The sequence below is a fragment of the Thermobia domestica genome, chromosome 6 (assembly GCF_964235325.1).
Source record: "Thermobia domestica chromosome 6, izTheDome1.hap1.1, whole genome shotgun sequence".
Taxonomy (NCBI): domain Eukaryota; kingdom Metazoa; phylum Arthropoda; class Insecta; order Zygentoma; family Lepismatidae; genus Thermobia; species Thermobia domestica.
The window spans coordinates 272,869,357-272,891,929 of record NC_137459.1 but is presented as its reverse complement, the minus strand read 5'-3'; the positions used below and the strand labels follow the sequence as shown (position 1 = coordinate 272,891,929).

The 22,573-nt window shown below is 34.5% G+C and overlaps 1 protein-coding gene across 3 annotated transcripts in view; it reads right to left on the bottom strand.

The window, feature by feature from the left end:
• The window catches only part of LOC145688493 (vitellogenin-like), a 175,022-nt gene that overhangs the window by 79,157 nt on the left and 73,292 nt on the right, over positions 1–22,573 (bottom strand). For all 3 annotated transcript variants that reach the window (XR_014131917.1, XR_014131918.1, XM_081762822.1), the window contains exons 13-15: positions 20,839–21,133; positions 7,251–7,455; positions 378–596 (exon numbers count right to left, since the gene is read on the bottom strand). Coding sequence is in view for 1 of the 3 variants with exons in the window: in XM_081762822.1 (XP_081618948.1) it covers positions 378–596; positions 7,251–7,455; positions 20,839–21,133 (719 nt within the window). In the remaining 2 variants the exon portion in view is untranslated. The remainder of the gene's footprint in view (positions 1–377; positions 597–7,250; positions 7,456–20,838; positions 21,134–22,573) is intronic.

Below are 22,573 nucleotides of genomic sequence, written 5' to 3'. Positions count from 1 at the left end.
TCTGAGTCAAGCTGACTTTGACTTGTCTCGTATTTTGTGATGTAACAATTACATTTTATTAAAAAAAAAAAATAATTTTATATTTATTCAACATATAGGCCATTGCTTATCCATACAGTTTAAATTAGTGAAATTTTAAATTTATTTCTCATATATATATTTGGCTTTGTTAATTACAGGAAATGTATGTTTATGTATTACTATTAGTGTTAACTCTACGTATTTAGTGTTACATTATTTTCTAATACGCTAATTAAAAAGCAGCTCTTTCCAATTTCTTAACTTCAAATTATTTTATTAAATTGTATGCAAATTAGACTTATAAAATATGCTGCAAGAAAACATGGATTAATCGTTATAAAATACATTTAACTTACCAGGTATAGAGCTCTGTGCTCGCTTCAGAAACTCTGCTCTTCTTTGGCCACTCATTGGAGCTGAAGAAGATGGATTCGCTGAAGGTAATGGATGGTATAGTTGTTCCTCCTCAACTTTGAAACTCTCTTTTGAATCTTCAGAAATATCATTATTTTCTCTCCGAGTTTGTTCAAGCTGCTTCTTCGTTCCAGAATTATTACCAGAATTGTTGATTTTTTCTAAAATTAAATTTCTTCATTATATATCTAAATCGTATTGAGTAGAGGCTTGCGGCCGAAAAACGGAGCAAATGTTATTAAGTAAATTGTACAAGAAATTCAATTTAAAAAAGACTTCTCGTTCAAGTAAATCGAGCCACTCTATCAGCTAGTTGGTTAGCTGGCTATGAAGCTGTATGCATTTCGATATCTACGGCAACACTCACTGTGAAACGATTCTAGTAGGTCCCCTGATAGCAAAAAAAGAAAGAAGAAAAGAAAAACAGGGTGTTCATTTGGCACCATGGCATTTTTTTTTCTAATAGGCCTCATTACAAAATGGCGGTCAATATAACGTTTAGGTAATTGTTTTGACATGTTTAGGCATAATGTAGTCTTGTATGGCATCGAAGTATATGTATTTAAACAAAAAACGAAATAAAAATTAACCTCTAAAATAAAAAATAAAAAAGTGATATTTTAAAAATGTTAACAGTATCATTATGAACATCAGCCAACTATGTGTGTAATAAACGCAAGAAAAACACTTTTTTTTTTTTAAGAAAGCATGTTATTTTCCAAAGTTCTAAGCATAGGACTCTTCAAAAACAAGTCTTTTTATGCTACATATGTATCATAAAACATATATGAAAAGATTTCTAAAACTGGTTCTTGCACTCCTGCAGTTGTACACTGTTGCACTTGCAGTATACACTACATACGATTCCCGCTTTCTTACAAATACAGTATCTTGTATCACACTTCGGACAGTTACATGGTAGCACCAAGTATCAGGTGTGGATACTATATATGTTGTAGAAACAATGCAAGCGCGAAGAGTGTTGTATTCCAATCCGAATTCTGTGGGATCTAGTTTTGGTGTTGTATTATCAAGACAAGTAATTTGAAGTACAGTGTAATAAAAATATCTCAGCAAATGTCCCCGTAATGCCCTGCTAGTTGGTTCATCAATGGGTTTCTCTTTTCCATGCTGATAAATCTAACATCGCAATCCATCCACGGTCTGGGACGAACTGTCCGGATTTTCAATACCAGGACTAAATACGATTCTGCAAATGAAAATTGCTTCTAAAAGTAGTATGAATTGCACCCGAATGTTGACAAGAAAAACATTGGATTACACTTCATTGCAGCAGCTTCAGATGTTATAGTGTTTCTAGTGCATCAGTGTACTTTTCAACTCTGTATGGTTTGAAAAACTCAGTGAACTTCATCCTAATCAATGTTTCAGCTAACATAAGCATACCTTTCAATGACTCTTCAAATACCGAATTCTGAATGAAAATCTATTCTGCCCCACTTTTCCTCAGGTATTTGTCAAGGCAGCCAAGAACTATTTTTGTCATATGGAAGGACCCCATGATTAAAACAATGTCCTTAAATTCATCTGCTTTGATGAGTTCAGTTTCTCTTGCAATACGGTATACTTCTTCGTCACACTCCCACAAGAAGTTGTTTCTGTTCTATCTGACTGAGAACGTTCACAAAATTTCTCATTGCTGTGTATGTTGTGGAATATTCCGTTATAGGATATGGAAATAAAGGAATGTATCAAACGATCTGCTCAACGATGATAGACGATCTTCTGCTATGACAGAGTTGAACGAAGACCAGGAGGGCATCGTTTGCCTAGCTGGTAGACAGCTAGACAAATCCAACTAAATCTTTCTTTCTGATCTTCTCATACTCTAAGACGTTCATTTTTTTCAACCCTTTTGATAGTGTATAACCTTCCCGTAAACTTTTTTCTTTTTGCACGATTCACAAAATTCTGCACTTTCTGGCATGGCAAATCTGTTTACAGGAGGTTAGTTCCATGCTTTACATTTGTTTCAGACAAATTTAGTTTTGCATGATAATGTTCTGGTTTATCTTGATATAATATGAATACTGTGTCATGGCTCCTTTTCATACCAGACGTAATCGCTTCATCATGATCAAAGTTATCACGGCCCCAACAGTGTGCTTTTTTGGATCGTATTGACTAGGTAGAAGAACTTTATCATTACTGCTGTCGACGATGAACTTAGCTAAATCCTTATGATGTATCGAAATCTCATCATAGCTAACTGAGGCACTGAGATGGTTCAAAGATTTAATAAGAACGCTACTTTTGCAAGCCCATTCACTAGCATGAACAGCTAGCCCTTTCATCAAATGTAGTGGTGTTTTCTTCCTTCTATTATTTACAGCGTAACACATCATTTGGAAGATGGCAAGAATGCGAAGTACCTTAATCTTATTCATTCCATCACTCGAAGTGTTTTCATATTCACTTTTCACTGATGTCGCAATGTCACTAGTATCAACATTTGTAGTATTGTAATTCAACACCATGGACAGAAACATATGAACAGTTGTTGACATTTGTATCTCACTCCATGCTCTTCGAAGGTCATCAGCACCACAAAACCTATCTTGCAACTTAAAGTCAACCTTCCTAGCTGTTTGGCACATCTCTGATAACATATGTGGAGCAAATATTAGCAGCTATATCCCCTGCAGAAATTTGTGAATGGAAAAACAGCACCGACTTGTTGGTTTCCTTAGAAGTTGAGAACGTTACTTCGTCTTCAAAGAAGACTATGAGAAACTATTTTACTTCTCCATTGGTAGCTCTCTGTGAATCATTTTTTGTATTTATGCTATCTCTGATATCCGACAGGCTGTATGAAATTCTTTTATAGAGATCTTCTTTGATTTCTTTCAGATCGGCAAAGAAAACTGCTCTTAAAGATGTAGGTGATGATTTCTCATAGTGAGATATGTTTTGTGCGTTGCAGCGCTGGTATCTCATCAAGTATGTACTCATACGGCATTTATGGTAATACAAGTCAGCAACAAATACACTATGATTATCGTTAAGATCGCTTGCGTGCGTGTATGCCTCATTTTGAAAATATCGAGTTGCTGTACGGTTCAGTGTTGATTTGTGACGCGAGCGGTCGACAGGTGAGCGCGGCGCTCACTTGCAATAAAATCGTTTCTATAGCTGTTTATGACTTTATACGGGATTTATTTTGAACACATTTCTAAATGTTGAAATTTTGAGATTTATTATTACTATTATTATTATTATTATTATTATTATTATTATTATTATTATTATTATTATTATTATTATTATTATTATTATTATTATTAAAATAAACTCGCAAATAAAATTATGATGCGTTTATATAAAACCATTTCTTATTAGCATTTATTCTTAAAGTTATATCTATTTTTATTCTTAGTTTTTTTTTATGAAATCAATTTCTGTTATCCCATAAACAATACAATTAGTTGATTATCATTGTCGCATAAAATTATATTTTTATTATCATTATCACATATATCACATAAGAATTACATTTTCTTAAAAAAATATTTGCATAATTAGAGCGAGTTTTCAGTAAATGCTCTTCATATGTTCATACTATTCGTATTTTGAGTTGGAAATTTCTAATGGAATTAAAGATATAAATATCTTAGTGTAAACACTGTACTTATGTCTCTTGATACATAGAGTCGGTATTTCAATAAGACGTTGTTCTACTGCATGTCTCATCACTGTACTGATGTTATCCATTATACTTCCAGAAGATGCTGACAGTGTGTTTCCCACAGATTAGCACTTGACAGGCAGCGTATCGTATTGTTTTCTTGTTTTTCGCAAGCCGTAGCTGATTCTGCTCCTTCTTTTTGTCCATGATCTCGGAAATATCACTCTCACTGTCGGTCGACAGGTGAGCGTGGCATTCACAAATTACGCATAGTCACATTTATAAACCCAGTGCTACTCCAACAGAAGAGAATGAAAAGGTTACACTTGACTCTCAGACACAAGACACATCAATAGACAGCTAGACGGCGCCTCAAGTCTGTGACCCCACTAGGGCGGCTTTGAAACGAAAAGATAAACCATGGTGAGCGCTGCGCTCACCTGTCGACCGTTCCCGGGTTAAGAACACATTCGCACGATATATTTCACTGATACGGTATTTTGAGAAATCTCCACTCCTTTTATCTTGTAGGCAGATGACACAGTTAGGGATGAACTTGTGTTGTATTTGGGCCATCTCTTACTGCTAGAAATCTCTTTCTGGTGCACGTTGGACCTTCCACAACACGGCCACTTCTTTCTGTTTCTTGTGGATCATCTGTTGAAATTGCATCTAGAAGCATCAGCTTCTCTAAAGTTCTCCGGTGTGTAAGTTTTGTAACATTCGTTGGCCACATGATACACAAATGATTCGTTTGGTCCAATTTCTCTCAATTGTTGGGATATAGGGTCATTTCAGACATAAATAACTTCTAAAGGTCTCTTACGTTTATTTTCACTGTTTGTTGGTGCACGGGTTCCGAGTTTTTGACAAATTATGTATTTCAGAATATCTAAAATATCAATTTCATCAGCTTTCCTTGTTAGAGCAATTCCTTCTATTTGCTTTGTTTTGCGCAGCACTATCAGTTCCTTTTCCACTACTACATTTCATTCAAGATGTAATCCAGATGCCGGTTCCATCCCTGAAGCTGGAATAACAAAAGGATGAGTTTCCACTACATGAAATGAAAATCATGTTAAACATATCTCCTTCGTCTTCTCCTAAGCCCTTTTCCTAGTTATCTGCGGTCGGTTTTACGGATCGCTGTCCTCCACCTTTTTCTATCTTGTGTCATATCTGCCGTGATACCACACTGCACCATATCGTTCTTAACACAATCTCCTGACTTGTTTGGCCGACCTTGGGCTCGTTTCCCAGTCGCTTCTGTAGCACCTACTTGGTGAGCTACGTATTTCAAAGGTCTTTCTCTTACATGCCCAAACAATCTCATTTTACTTTCTTGCAGTTTTTCGCACCTTTACTATTTCCGGATCAGTTCATTCTTAATTTTGTCCTTTCGCGCCACTCTACACATCCACCGCAGCATTTCATCTCCGCAACATGCAACTTCTGTTCCTCTCTCTTTTCCTTCATCCAACATTCCGTTCAGTATCAGAGCTAATTCATCAATAGCTATTACATATTTTGCTTACAGAGAAACAGGATTTATAAGCTAAAAAGCTGTATGCATTTCGAGAAATAGTCCGGTTGCTGGATGCATTTTAATGTGTACGGCAAAACTCAATTGGAAATGGTTGTAGTAGTAGAAACAAAAATTGTCAATATCGGGGGAAAATGATCAACAGCGGCAAGTACTTACTCCGTTAATCATTATTGACAATATTTTGCCATTTTAGAACTACGTCCTAAACTTTTCGCGTGCTGCAGGAGTATAAATGGACGTGGCTATGTCAAAACAATTACCTGAGTGCTATATTGCCCGCCATTTTGAAGTGAGACCTATTACAAAAAAAACTGCCACGGTGCAAAGTGAACACCCTGTTTTTATTTATTTATTTATTTATTTATTACCATCAGGGGACCTACTAGAATCGTTTCACAGTGATTGTTGCCGTACACATCAAAATGCATACAGCTTCATAGCCAGCAATTGGACTAGGCGGCTTCTCAACGAAATATACCATGAGACATGATAGAGGAAGGCAAAATCTTAATGTCCCGCTGAAAAAAAATCAGCTTTGCTTAAGTTGATATTTGTCTCATTATATGGCCGCACGCCTCAATTTGTGAGTTTGATTTTAGAGAGAATTGAAGATTTGTTTATTTTGCAACGTAAAGTTATATTAAGATAAATGTATTTTGCAACGTAAGAGGAATTTAAACTCTGTTATAACAACATTTATATATATGTCTGTATTTTCATTAATTTCGATCGTGTCTGAAGAAGGATATGTTAGATATCCGAAACAGTTACAAATTATAATTTAAAATAAAGTTGTAAGCTTTGGTCAGTGTCTCTTTTGTTAAGATAAATGATTCAAAAATTATTAGCTATTATGTATTCTAAACTGAATTAAAACTAAACTTTTGCATTGCGAAGTAATTATCTTCCTTTACATACTTTTTCAAATGTATATTTGAGTAGGTATCTATTGAAATGACCAACACATTATGTTCCAAGCGTCGTTGAGTTCGGTTTCTGGAAACAAGTTTTTAAGACACTATAGAATGTGAGTAAAAATAGACCTTTTTTGCTTATGGTGGTCATAAAAAGTAAAAGTGTTCATAAAAATAAGTACATTGCATGAAGCTCAAGCATTAAACATTATACAACAATATAAAATCAAAATGAAAAATATTGTAGCAAGTCACATATCGAACCCTGGAAACATAGCACGATTGTTGATATTCAGCCGATTTAAACGGTTTTTATTAATTTGCTTCAACAATTTTAGTATGAGGCGCTTCATGAACCGTTATACTTCTTGTTTTCGAAAAGACTAGAGTTAATAGGCTTATATCAACAAACATTCCTGTAGTATTTTGTTTTGTTTGCGGAATTCTTTATTTTACTTGCTACAATATTTTTCATATGCATCTTACAGAGATGTAACATTTAATGCTTACTGGCTTTTATGGACACTCACCTTTCATGACTCTCACGGTTTTTTTTTTTTTTGTAAAATAATACTTTTCTGAGCATAACATATAACAATCCATTATGTGGAAACGGCAATTCTTTTTACATGTGCAGTAAAATGTGTGTAATTGAAACAAATTTCAGTACTAACTAGACACATCTGCTGGAAAATAAGAATAAACATACCAAGCTTAGCATGTATAGTCACTGAGTTAATAGTAGACCTCTGACTATCAAAATAAACATCTGTATTAATCTTGTTGATTATACTGTTTTGATCATACAAAAACGTGACAAGGGAATCAAGGTCCTTCCAGATACTGCGGGTATTCTTGGCGTTAGACTTTACTCGGAATACCAAGCCTGTCGACTCCCCATATATATTTTCCACCTAAAAAGAAAAATGAATGTATAGAGTACTTTTAGCTATTGCGTGAACTATGACAGGTTGTTCAAACTAAAGCTGCAAATCTGCCAATAATAATAATAATAATAATAATAATAATAATAATAATAATAATAATAATAATAATAATAATAATAACTACTTCTAATTTTAAAGCATTTAAACACACTGACCTTGAGGAACCTAATGTTCAGGGACTAAAAACTTGGAAAATAGTCAGGCGAATAGGCACTTACAATTTAAAAGTAGGCATCAAAATAGACTCTGAAATCTAATTCGAAAAAGTGAAAACAAATAAAATAATAAATTCTGCTAAAAACAGTAAAGTGGTGATGCCAAAAATCATTTTTGTTCGGTAGATGTCAACCGCTGCAGGATGTTTGCTGCCATCTAACGGAGCAAAGTGTAAGTTCGAGCAATCTACAATTAAACACCTTTGTTTTAACAGTAGAAAATGAGATATGAGTCGACACCGTTCAACTCACCATTAGCCGTGAAACTATTAACGGTTTGGCTCTATTAATAAACTGGACCGAAATAATCACTCTAGCACAATACAGAATTCAAAAATTCGTTTTCATTCAAGAGTTCTCGTGTGGAGTAATGGATGGTCGTAAGTCACTATTGCCCATTAAGATATTAGTGGATTGACTCCGTCAAGAAACTGAATCGATATATATATATATATATATATAAACACATGTAGTATTCAAATAATGCATAAACACACTTGATCGTTGTTTGCAGAGAACTACTAAAGTAATAAGCATGGAACTCTTTTCTTACAGTATTTAATCACTTCACAGAACAGTTCAAAGTTTTACAGCACGTTACATACAGCTGTCTGAAGAAAGGAATTGTTGGTCACATTCGAATGAGTATATAAATCATTAAATAGGGGAGACTGGAGTAATAGGGATCAATGGGGAATGGGCATCACCCAAGTTTCTCAGAAACTGCATGTGCATACTCGTTTCTGACGCTTGGAATTTTCTGGCCATAATAACATTAAACTCTATAGCTAGCGACGCTATTATAGGTATCATGGAGGAAAGTTGTTAAAGACAGTTTTTTTTCTTTACAGTAGTGTACTACAAATTTACAGTTTTAAGTCATATCTAGTTTATTCATTGCTTCGCATTTTAAATTGGAATTTTTGATGCTGTGCTTCATTTATTATCTAATATATTAGTGTTATATCGTTATTCTAATTTCCTTATTCACAAACAAAATATACAATTTTCTGGAAGTCTCTGTCTTGGGATTATGGAAACCAGAATGTTCTCACTGATAAAATGATTATTTTGTATGTTTTCAAATTAATACAATTCTAAGAACTGAAATAAGACAAACGGTTATATTTGTTTCAGTAGTCCTAACTTTATTTAACGTATTATGGTGAATGATGATACCTAGAGTTAAGAAGAAACAAAATATTTATTTTATCATTATGTTATTACTAGCTGAAATACACGTTTTTCGCTCGGGAACAGGCTAATAAGTTTATGGAAAATATTTGAATCCCTTCTTCTTTATGATACTTATTTTAATAAAAGCATAATGATAAAGTACAGAAGATACACTACTTTTGACATAAATTTTGAAACATCCTCTCCCATACAAAAAACAACCTGTAATCAAATTGATATTATTACTGTTTCGTAACTTTAAAATAAGGAGATTGTTACTAATTTGAATAATGATTATAGAATAGTGCCTATTATTAGTTATAATTAGATGTGCATAGTTGTGTTAAATGGTTTTAGTGTCCTCGGTAAAAATAAACAAATACTAATTCAAATGCATTTTGATTATTATTGAAACAAGTTACTTAAAATTGAAGGAAGTTTACACAATAATAATTATAGAAATTATAATTGATAACAAATTAAGGCTGTCATGGAGGAAGACCTCCATGCACTGAACTTTTTATGTGTCGCCTCTTTAGCATAATTAATGAAAATACTTACAAAATAAATTAATTGCATAAGCTGAGATCCATCCTAAGCAGGTTCCAATTCTAGTAGTCAACAAATTATGCTGTTCTAACTGACAAACCAACTGTCAAAATGACTAACCGACTAACTGCCAAAATAACTAACCAAATAACTAATCTTTGTTTACTATTTGTTTAGTTTAAATACCCCTGATTTTGGCTTTTCACGTGTATAAGTTCCTTATTTTGTTTTTATATTTTGTCATTTTCACTTTCATTTTTAGATTTCACTTCCTTGAAAGTGAATTTGTTTATGAAACCTCAGCATTTTCCTTTTTATTTTTAATTTCAAAACTTTTTAATATACATCAATGTGTTAAAAGTTACATTACATTATAAAACCCAGCTTGAGACGGGTACTAACCATGTTCCAAAAACCATTTCAAATGGGTCAACCGTTTTCCCTGCCTCGAAAACTATGAATTACACACTAATTTCAGTCATTTTTGGCACTATATTTTTCACCCCTTTATCTCTCTTAAGATGGGGTTCGACTTGGACTTAAACGGCACTTGGAATGTCACTATTCATTTCAGAGACCCTCAAAGCTATGAATTGCACACTTATCACTATTATCGGTCGTTTTGGATTACTTTTGCATGTCACCCCTTCCAAATCCCACCCCTTGGGGTGTTACTCCTACTGTATTGTTTTCCAGATTGTATGTCATATATCTCTACCAATTTTGATGAAATTCCTCCAGGCGTTTCAGAGTTACTCCACAATATATAATACATTCATACATCTACATCAAATTTCGAATCCAGCTCACATGTCCGTTCTTGCTTAAACTTGGGCTTAGATGTCATCGCAATTGTCACTTAGGCCCTAGTGGATTACATTGATGAAATTGTCAGCATCGTCACCGTGACGAGACCTTGCTAAACAATTTACCAGTATCTTACTTCCGAGCAACGAAAGGGAGAAGAAAGTATGGCAGTCGTGAAAAAAACTCAAATTCGAGATTTCAACGGATTTACACGTTTCATGGCCCATAGATACCGAAAAAGAGATGTTTCGACATCTGTCTGTTCGTCAGTTCATATTTATATACATTAGCCAAGAGGCAATACCATTCAACTTGCTTTAACCAAATTTCAAACTTTTTTTTGTGACTCTCCAGAGCGGTTTTCGAATTTTCTTCCTTCCCCTAAAAATAAAAGTGATTTACTGACTAGTGAAAATGCTATTTTCTCAAAAACTGCTCCAACGATTTCGTTTATACTTCATAAATCAATCTTTCGATAATTCATTCATTCATTCTTTTATTCATCCATGTCATACATTATTGGTCAGAGACCAGTACATAGGACTTGTCAAATAATAAGACATTTCGATATAATTGATATTACATTACTTTACAAACTATCATCCAAGTATTCATTAATATGATAATACATTTTGTTACACAAAAAATTAAATAGTTCATTTTTGAAATTCCGTATGTTTTTGATATCCTTCAAATAACTTGGGAGCTTATTAAACAACTTGGCGGACATAAGAAGAACACTTCTTTTGGTACACGCATAGTTTTGGTATGCTGTAAATATGTTATTCTTTTGTCGTGTGTTGTATGAATGTACATCGTCAACATGAAGAAAACTACTTTCATTTCTCTTTACATATATGATACTTTTGTATATGTACAGACAAGGCACAGTTAAAATTTTATTTGACTGAAAGACCCTTTTGCATGAGGACCTTGGTGATAGATTAAAAATAGATCTTATTGCATTTTTCTGTAGACGAAAAGTAGTAACGCTGAAATAGGAGGCTCCCCAGAAAATTATTCCATAATTTAACAGGGATTGAAACTTACCATAGTACAATAACAGCAAAGTTTCTTTTGACACTGAACCACGTAGTCTATAAATGACAAAACAGATACGGCTTAGTTTGCTGTTTAGCTCAGTAATATGTGCATCCCATGTAAGCCTATTGCTTATTGTTACACCTAAAAATTTAGTGGATTTTGAATAGTCTACATCAGTTGAATTTATCACAATGGGAGGTACTGTTCAAGCTGTACATGAGTAATGAAAATTTAGTGCTTTTGTTTTCTTTGCATTTATCACCAGTTGATTCTGAGATGTCCATTTTATCAAACGCTCCACAGTTTGTTTTAATTTACTTTCTAGTTCAATTGTGTTGTCCGCTGTTACAAGGACATTTACATCATCAGCATATAGTGCAATATGTTTGGGATACATATATTGAACAAGATCATTTATGTAAAATAAAAAAGAATTGGCCCAAGAATTGAGCCTTGAGGAACACCAGCAGAGATAGTAGCAGTTTTGGATGAAAATGTGACTTGCTTATTGTTAATTATTTTTTGTACTTTTACTACTTGTTTTCTGTTTGTCAGGTACGAGCGAAACCATTCATGTACTACACCCCAATACCATATTTCTGGAGTTTTGCCAGTAGAAGAGAATGTTGAACACTGTCGAATGCCTTGGGTAAATCAACAAATAAACCTACTGCATATTTTCCCTTATCAAGTACTGTAGAAACCTCTTTAATAAAGTTAAACAACGCTGTATCAATTGATTTGTTTTTTTTTTTTTTTTTTTTTTTTTTTGGAATCAATGTTGAGAAGACGAGATTAGGTTATGGCAGGATATAAAATTTCTGAAGCGCGATAACATTAGTGATTCAAAAATCTTCGAGAAAACAGACAAAATAGAAACATGCCTATAGTTCTGAACATCATAAGTATTTCCTTTTTTGTGCAAAGGTATAACTTTTGCAGTCTTCAATCTGTCGGGGAACACGCCTGATTCAAATGATACATTTACAAGAAAGCATAGTTGTTTCACTATTAAATGCGCACTCTTTTTTATAATTAGGGAGGGGACTTCATCTATACCTGCAGAACGGGTACTAGAAAGCCTTTTGATACAGTCCAACAATTCTTCTTCAGTTACCGGAGTTACATACATACTATGCTTGTTGCATGGAATATTTGGCTCTACAGCGAGATCCGACTTTCTAGGTGGTAAATTCGTATTAAGAAAATACTGATTAAAGACTTCCGTAATGGCAGCAGGATCAGCGAAAGAATTATTTCTATAATTAACTTGTGATATTTCGCGCATTGGAACAGTCTTTGATGAATTGTTTATTACGTTCCACGCACCTTTCATTTTGTTTTTGTATCCGTGTATTATAGTGTCATTGTGGATTCTTTTGGCTGTTCGAATAACATTCTGATATATTCTTTTGTATGTTTTTATATGGGAAATAACTTCAGCTGGTAAATTAACACAGGTTTTCTTAAGTTTGTTATAATGTATAAGCTTTTGCTTTGAAAATTTTATTCCTTGCGTGACCCACTTTTTCATGTTATTAAGACCTTTCCGTAACTGTAATGGAAATGCTATGTTAAAATTATGTAAGAAAACATCAACAAAATAATTGAATTTGTCATTAGCACTAGGTAAGTCGTACAAGGAGTTCCAAGATTCACGAGATAATAGAAAACAAAAATAATTTATATTTTCCGTTGAAAATAATCTGGTTGTTCTCGTTATCGGTTTCGAACTTTCCTTCACCAGTTTCTCGGTAGGTATTCTACAATAAATGGCTTCATGATCAGAAAATCCAAGTTCAATAGCTTCAAACAAACATTTAAGATTACTTTTTGGAATAATAATTTGGTCGATAGCTGTCTTTCCTTGACGAGTAGGTACGTTAATAATAGTTTGTAGTTCATATAAATTTAACACATCTTGAAACTTAGATTTATCAGTTGAATTCTTTAACCAATCTATGTTTATATCCCCACAGATAACTACACTACTAAATTTTCTACGTAAGTTCGCTAGAAGTTTCTCAAAATTTTTTAAAGAAAATTCCTAAATCACCAGAAGGGGTCCTATAGATACACACAACACAAATATTTAACTCTTGAAGTTTTGATGCGACTACCTCACAATGCATTTCGACACAAAACTTCCGAACGTCAATCTCAGTTGCATGTATATAAGAGCGAGCAAAAATTGCGACTCCACCTCGACTTTTGACTGTACGAGAGTAGTGAGTAATAATGTTAAAACCGTTTAAACTAACCATATTAACGATATTTGCATCTAACCAGTGCTCACATATACAAAGAAGCTGTATATTTGAAAAGTCGCTTTCCAACAATACCTCCAGAAGATCAATTTTGTTCGCTAAACCTTGCACATTATGAAAAAGAAGGTGTAAAGAGTCAGTATTTCCTACCATAAAAAATCATCGGATAACATCTTACGCATTCTCTTCTGTCGTTCTATCTTTTGAGCATTTTCAGTTATGTTATTACAATCTTCTGCTTTAGCCCCATACTGTGGTATAGGGTAAAACGGAGAGAGAGTCTGCAGTCGGAGATATGCTGCACAAGCTATAGTCTGCCTAGTACACATCAGATTGCAGCAACGTTCTGCAAGGATATGCAGCTATTGCTCCTTTCACCAAACAAGTGCAAAGAGATCACTCGAGCAAAGTGGAAAGGAGTGTGTTGTTTCCATAGAAAAATTGCTTGGTGAAATAACCTTCAAAATTTTATTGAATGTAAGTTGGGCAGATCGTAGTAGAGCGCACTCTAGTTTCCACTCGACAAATATCATATATATTTTTATACCAGTATATCAGAGCATATGTATGTGTGTGTGCTCCAGCATAACTCTGATATGTATGGAGCAATTTTAGCCAAACATGGTACACTTATTACTTACAGTTCGAGAAACAGTACTGTTGGGTAAGACTCTCTGGCACACCTACAGAAGAAATGAAATGAAATTAAATCTTTGAGTTTTACGTCCCACAGTTATGCCGGTTAGGCTAAAGGAGACAGTGATGATGAGTGATGAATGAAATGGTGGAATGAAGAAAGTGGGAGGAAACGGGAGAACCCCAAGAAAACCCACGCACACGGTGTTTGTCCACCACAAAGTTCACTTGGCCGGGACCCCAAGCACCAGAGGTGAGCGCTCTACCACTGAGCCACAGCGGCCCCCCACACCTACGGAAGAATAGGAAGATGATGAAATAATAAGAATGATCAAGACGACCGACATTAGTATCGATTTATAGCTTTCGGCGCCACTGAGATGAATTGTGACACTCTAGATTCTGTTTTAAGTCCAATTTCAGCCCCCATTAACATCCCTCAGTGGTGAAATGGTGGCATACAAAAATAATCGAAAACGAAGAATATTAGTGTCGAATCAATAGTTTTCAGCGTCGCTCAGTTAATTGTTAGCAGTCTACGTTTAGCCCTCAGTGGAGATAAGACTCCCGTAGGTAAGACTTCCTCAGTGGGGGTAAGTATATAATGGTCAAAAACGACCAATGTTGGTGTCAAATCCATATTTTTCGGGGTCGCTTAGATAAATAGTGACACGCAAATGCCGTTTAAGTCCAAGTTGAGCATCCATTAGACCCTGGAAGGAAGAAGGGGTGAAATAGTCACATGTAAAAATAAGAGAAAACAACTGATATTAGTATCGTATCCACAGTTTTCGTTGTCCCTAAGTTGATTGGTGCAGTTTCGATGCCCTTTAAGTCCAAGTTCAGCTCTCAGTGTAAGTAAGGGGTACTTTACTCTTGAGGGCAATACTTTAGGACAATTTTCTCAATTACGATTAAGGCGATTTTCTTCTCATTTCATAAATATTTCGTTAATAACCTGACAAAATGGCATAACTTATTTGTCTTGAAAAAGGTGTACGAAGGGTGGCTTATTCTTGGGGTGAGATTACTTCACACGCTTTTTTCAAAAACAACTCAGGCGACTTTATTCATATTTCATAAATACATATGTCATTAATATCCTGACAATATTGCATAACTTATTTGTCCTGAAAAACTGTAAGAGAGGCGGTTTATTTTGGGGGTGAGTTTATTTCAGACGATTTTCTCAAAAATATACAATTTTCAATCTGAAAGAAAAAAGTACTGTTGCAATGAGGCGCCCCAAGGAGAGGGAGTTGAAGGAGTGACGTAAAAATAATGTAAAACGACTGATATTAGTGTGCAATCCATAGTTTTTCGTGTCGCTGAATAAACGATGACGCCTCCAACTTCGTGTAGGTCCAAGTTCATCCCCATTGGTAGAGACAGATAGGTGAAAAATAAAATATCAAAAATGACGAAAATTTGTATCAAATTCATAATTTTGGGGGCGGAGAAACGTCTGACACGTTTGAAATGAGCTTTGGAAGATAGCTTCTACTTACTTCAATCTGTTTTTCTTTTTTTTTTTTTAATTCATATCAATTTGATTAAAATCGTATTCTGTGGGGGTAGGCTCTTTCAATATTTATACCAAGAGTAGAATATATTCTGTATTTTTATCATTACACTTTTATTGAAATAAATATTCTGAGGGGAAAGGGATTCAAATATTTCCCATAAACTTATTCTCCCCGTGCAAAGAACCATCATTTAGCTAGTATTAAATAGAAAGTCCAAACACCAAAATTTCATGTCTCTAACCCTAAAAGATTCCAAGATCTTAATATAATAATTACAACACTAAAGCCCTACTCCTTCTCTTTCCAACTCTTTTCTTCCAGCCTGAGCAAAATATTAAAAAAAAAGAAACACGCTAAAACAGGTTTCTAATTATGAGTGAAAATATTAAATACCAAATTTCATGTCCCTATACTTATGGGATTCTGAGATGCGGATATCTTATTTTAATAATTGCAAACCCCACTCCTTTTACTTCCCACTTCTTTTCTTCTTTTCTAGATCAAACATCAAAAAATGCTGAAACACGAGTTTGATGATTCCAAATAAAATGCCCAAATACCAAATTTATTGTCTATATAACTTTAAGGAATTCCTTAGTATTTGCAACTCACATTTCCCTCCATTCTAAGTTTATATTTTAAGCTACTTAACTTAGTCATTGATCAGTCAATCAGTCAGGACTTCTCGTATAAAAATTATAGTGATTACAGTAGGTCTACATTAAAATCATATTCTCTCCCCACTGAAGCATTTGAATCACCTATTACAATTACGCATGATCTCACTTTCTCCTCATCTATAATTTCTTCCTATTTCTCATAGTTCTCTTCTTCTGTCGCTTAGCGAGTTGTTTCTGTGCATGTTTATATCAATGACAGATTCTTCTTTCCCTTCTGTCTTACTTTAAATAGGATATGACTAAGGTACTATTGAGGTAGATCAGTGTGTTAAACTTATTACATAAGAATAGATAAATTACCCTATTTTAAAAATGAACACTTAGAAATGAATATTACTATAAAAAATTTTATGCGTTGGATAAAATAACTCCTGAGACACAGACAAATTTGGAGCGACATAAAGAATACAAGCATGATTTGGAAAAGAGAGCAAGACGTATTTGTATGACGGTCCTGTAGGTGTCAGTCTTGAAATATGCCGTATTAGAACTAGGGATGGGCAAAAACGATTTCTAGAAAAAACAAAATCCGAAAAACCGACATTTCGGTTTTCTCCAAAATCGGTTCGGTTTTTCACTGAAACCGGTTTTAGTTTTATCCAAAAACCGTTTGGTTTCTCGCCGAAACTGTTTTCCGTTTTCTCCAGAACCGGTTTCGGTTTTCTTGAAAACCGGTTCGGTTTTCACCGAAACTGGTTTCGGTGAAAACTTTTGAAAAGCATAAAACTATTTCTGTGGAAACAGAAGAGGTTTCTGGAGAACAACGAAACACTATTCTGGTCAGAAATACAACCAATTTTGGAAAAAAACCGGAACAGGTTTTGAAGAAAATCGAAACCGATCTCGGTTTTCCTAAAAACCGAATACAGAAAACCGGTTTTTGTGCCCACTACTAATTAGAACTGGGTAACATTTTGCAAATAACGGACTTAAGCCTTGATAAAAAAAAAAAAAAAAAAAAAACAGTCAGTACTGTAATTGAAGACTACAAGGGAAAAGGGAGGCAAGTCATGATTTCATAATTTTACACGGGAGCAATTTTAAAGTTTAAAACCAAATAACCTTCATTTGTCTTTAGATATCTTACAATGACTGCATATATTCGAAGAAACATATATTTCTTTGTTATGAAATGCAATAATAGGTAACTGTTGTCAATAGAATCAAAACACAATAAAAAAATAGTTCCAAGTGTAAGCTTTTACAGCAGAAGAGGGAGGTAAGTCAACAAGTCTGTTATGGTTGTAGCCAAGTAATCACGTTATTGTCCCAACATTTGTTTGCTTCGTAATTTTGGTTCATGAGGGAGATTCATGTAGTAGATTTGAGCCTCGTCAGAACAAAAAGTTTTCAGTTCTTGGAGGTCTTTGAACTTCTCTTCTGTTATCGGCAGACGACCCTGGTATGCTCTAGGAGGATAGCGAAATTCAATGGGGTTCATATCACCTACAAGGCTTCTTCCTGATCTCTTCTTGCACACAACAGTGGAGATCCATGCAGCATCGTACAATTCCCGGTGGATGATCAGACGTGGATGGTGTGCTTCAACTTTCAATTCCCTTATTGGCCTGGTTGGTATGGGACACTTCTGAAGGTAGTAGTCATCAAGGAAGCTATTCCAATCTCTGATCATTCCATCGTCTACTTCTATAACAGTGAATGGTTCAGGTTTCACTCTTGCACGTCGGAACACTTCAACCCAGTCCCGAGGGATTTCTGTCACAGTTTTTGCGTTTATCAGTCCCATGTCCTTGTCGCATTCCAGGTATGAATGCCCTCGTATTAAGAATGTAACTTGAACAGACTGTAGGCGTTTCTGCTCATGAACAATATAGTGTAAGTATCGGAACAGGGTGTAATTTTTGTTCTGCCCAGCTGCAGAGTCACAGAAGATATTTAAATGCCGGACTTCTGGGCTTAGAATGTTTGTAATGTATTAATTAAGAAAAGACGTTACTTCATTGGCTCCTTTCCTGCCATCAGTTTCAGGATATACATAGAAAATAGCCTTGTTGTCAGACAGTTGGTGAATGTTGAAGGAAAAAACGCTCAACTGTCGCTTATAATAAACCATGTTAGTAGAAATATTTGGGCAGGGTAGATTTTTTCGGAAATCTAAGGAAACTGATTCAGTCCGAGGATCCTTTCTACTCGTCTTCCTTGCTTCTCTCTTGCGATTGTAAAAAGTCTCGGCTCTATGAATGTGAACTTTATTTTGAGTTTCGAGAAACGTGATCTTCTTCTCTAACTGTTGTTTTTCCTCTTCATTTGCTATACTCAGCTGGGATAAAAGTGATTTCTTTTTTGCAAGAAACTCATCACAAGTACTGCATGAATCACTTCTGGGATACCCGAAGGAGATATTAAACCTTCTATTGAAAATCATACGGTATGTTTCATAGGACACTAGATTGTCTGGATTCAGTTCCTTATACATGTTATACATTTTAGTAATGCTTAGTTCTTCAGGAAGGTACAACTTCTGTGTCCTCTTTCTGCTATAATGGCTTTCACGGCCCTTAAATGATGCGATGTGACCTACAACTAGATTTTCAGTTTCTGCTGACAATTTATTGTGCCGGTTATTGTGTTTGCCACGCATGTCGATGCCTATTTGTGTATTACTTTTTATGGATTTCTGGATATTTTCGAGTCTCTTTTTAGAAATGCAATGCAAAGACCTAAAAGCTTTTTGACACACTTCAATTTCTTTTGCAACATTCCCATCTGAAACCCTTACCTTGTATGTGAAGCTTTTAGCTCGAAGGATGGCATCTCGTTCATCTTTTCGTGGCCTCCTCTGTTTAATATCGTGGGATGTAATTAAACCAGCCAAATGTAAAGTTTGTTTCTCCCAACACTGTAAAGCATTGAAGTCATTGATGATTTTATTTTGCTGCTTTACGTCAATACCGTTGAAACACTTTAACCTACTATTACAAGAATCACCAATCTCATGAGAATGGGCTCTCAGTGTTTTGTTTGCATCCTTGATCCTACCAAAACTCTTCCTCTTCTTACTACTTTGATACGATACACACGGTTCTTGTTCACCATCACTGTCTGCACAGGTATTTGAATCCATGTTGTAAGTTAACTAACACACACTACAATTGCCAAAACAACACTATGCAGATGTAGACCTTTGTCTTATGCAAACACACACAACAATGCAGCATATAAATGGCGATCCAGCAGTGTTGCCACACGTAACACTTACCACACTCCAGAGAGCTACATTCTAACAGCTGCAATAAAATGACTTACCTCCCTTTTCTCCTGTTCACTACTGACTTACCTCCCTCTTTCCCTGTAGGTGCAATTTTCAATATGAAATTTCTCACTGACTAGCCTTCCCTTTGCTCTACAATTTAGCCCATGCAAAATACACCGCTAACGCTATATGGTTTTGTCCTTAACTCATTTTATCCCAGTTACTGACTTACCTCCCTTTTTCCCTGTAGTCTTCAATTGTTTCTGCTTTGTCTTCGTCCTTGGGATGGCCAATTCCGGAATTTTTACTTTCCCGAAAGTAAAATTGAAAAAATCAGGTATTCGAAAAAATCCAGAATTCGGAAAAAATCCGGATATAGAAATAAATTCTGATTTCGAAAAAAATCCGGTTTTGGAAAAATTTCTGAATTCAGAAAAATTCTGGATTTCGGAAAAATTGCGATTTTGGAAAAAATCCGGAATTCCGAATAATTCCGGAATTCAGAAAAATCCGGATTTCAGAAAATTCCAGTTTTGAAAAATCCTAAATTCGGAAAATCTCCGATATTCGGAAAAATCTGGAAGTTTTCCGAATTCTGGGATTTTTCCGAATTTCGGAAATTGAAATTTCCGACTCCGGAAAATTTTGGACATCCTTACTTCATACATAACGAAGTTTATCATTTTCTTTTTATCAGATACACGTGTCAGAGTAAGTGAGAATTTTTTTACCAGGTAAATTTATTACAATCATAGTTAACGTTTAAGAAATAATCCAAATCGAATATGGCGTATCTCAGGATTGCTGAAAAGATCATCATACTGTATGTCCTGTCACTTTAGTTCCTATTCCGTAACATATTATCGTACTTATTACACCCTTTCAACTATGTATAGCGGCTCCACTTCAGACTGCTTTTTGTTTGTAATTAAAAAACAATGAACTTGGAACTTGTCGAAGACAGTAATTTCTTACATTAACACTTAGAAACAATGCTTAGAAACAATAATCTAAATCATAAAGCCTAACAATATTAAATGATAAAGGTTTAAATTGAAATCTAAAGCTAATAAAATAGGGAAAATCAGAAGACTATCTAAAATTAACAGATTTTTCTATAATTTAAGTCAAATCACGTCTATCTTTCCTTACTTTCTGATTACATACATGCCCACATGCGTATTTACTATATGCACTTATAAATTGAGTCACACAAAAGCAATCCGCAATACTTACTACCCTTGAATCCTGATTTTTTACTGAGATTGTATTTACGTTTTCCGTTATTGGTAATATGCTGAAAATGTTGTCCTTACTAGTATATGGAAGGGTATGAGAATGATAAACAAGGACATCTTCGTTCTGCTGAATTGGCCTCAACGTAAGATGGAACTCCGCTTGACTAAAGTCTAACCTGAGTTGTGCAGTCAGTGGTATGTACACGTGATCCAGTTTATCGAGTCCAACAATGTAGCGTTGGTTATTGAATGGTGACAAGAAGGTAACTTTAGAAGATAATTGAGATGCATAGCTGAAAAAAAAAAGAAAGAAATGACGAATGAAAAATAGAAATATAGATATTTCGTTCTGACCATATCAGTACAGTTAAATGCTTTCTCAAACACAGTGGAACATAGATAGTTTTGCCATATGTCCGTATTTTGTACGGACTGTTTGTATCTTTGGGTCCGCATCCGTATCGCACAAAGCATGAAATAGGAAAATATCCGTATTTGACAGTTTTAGGAGCTGGCCAAACATTTTTGAGTCGGTAATCTCTAAAATTTTGGGCGAAAAGAATTGTGTTTTCATCATATAATTTATATTTTAGTTACTATTAATAATGTAGGTTATGTTTTTTTTAATGTCTCATTTTTCCATTCCAGGGTTCTTTAGGTTAGATTTAATATACGTAATGGCATGATTTATCATATACTCCAATTTGTGTTAATGAAAACAAAAACATTAAACTCGTTAATTTCCAATGATGTTTTAAGTTTTATCGTAAACAATTGTGTGATAACCTTAAAGGGTGATTTTTAAATAAAAAATTTAAAATATTTCTTCTGAGTTTGGGCACTGTTTTTGATGGGTCGTCATTTTGAGGCTTGTCCTTATTTTGGATAAAAAAAATTATGGCAATCCTAAAGATAGAGAAATGAAGGGTACGTGCTAACACAAAAAGAAAATACATTTATTACAAATGGGGCGTTCAAAGCACAAGAGAACCAAGTCCAATTATCAAAGTTATAAGGAAAAGAGATATAAAGTATGCTAAAGTTCATGGAAAAGCGAACACTTTTTTTTTTAATTATTATTTTTATTTTTATTTTAATATTATAAGAGTTATTTACAATATCCGAACATTCATCTTTCGGGCTCTGAAAGGAACTTCAGATACAGATCTTAAAGATGGAATATGTCGAAAATGACTGAAAATGGACTTGATTCCGTTGTGCACTGAACGTGTAAAATATCACCACACATGCATATAACCAAAATCGTTAAAGTCATTTTCGAGAAAATAGCAATTTTTGAATTTTACCGTTTACTACCCTTATTCTTGGAGTTGCAAGAAACTTTGGCTCCTCTGAAGAACCTTACACATTTTAAGATTAAATTTCGGTCTGACTACGCTAAGTGGTATGGCTTCTACATGTGAGTAAGTACAGAGGAAATGAACTGACAAACATCTTTCCAAAAATCATTTCTTCAACATGCAGGAACTACGAAAGATATTAATTCATAGAAATCTTGAATTCGATCTTTTTCACGATCAGCACAATTTCTTTTTTCCTATCGTTGTTCGTAGAATTTTAAAGTATGATTGGAAGAATAACGGATTAGGAACAAAGAGAAAATTGAAAGTGCCCAAACATTTGATATAGCTGATCACAAAGTTGAAGATTAGATTGCATTTTAAGACATTTTGTTCTTTAAAATGTAAAGCTGGTAAACAACGATGAAATAT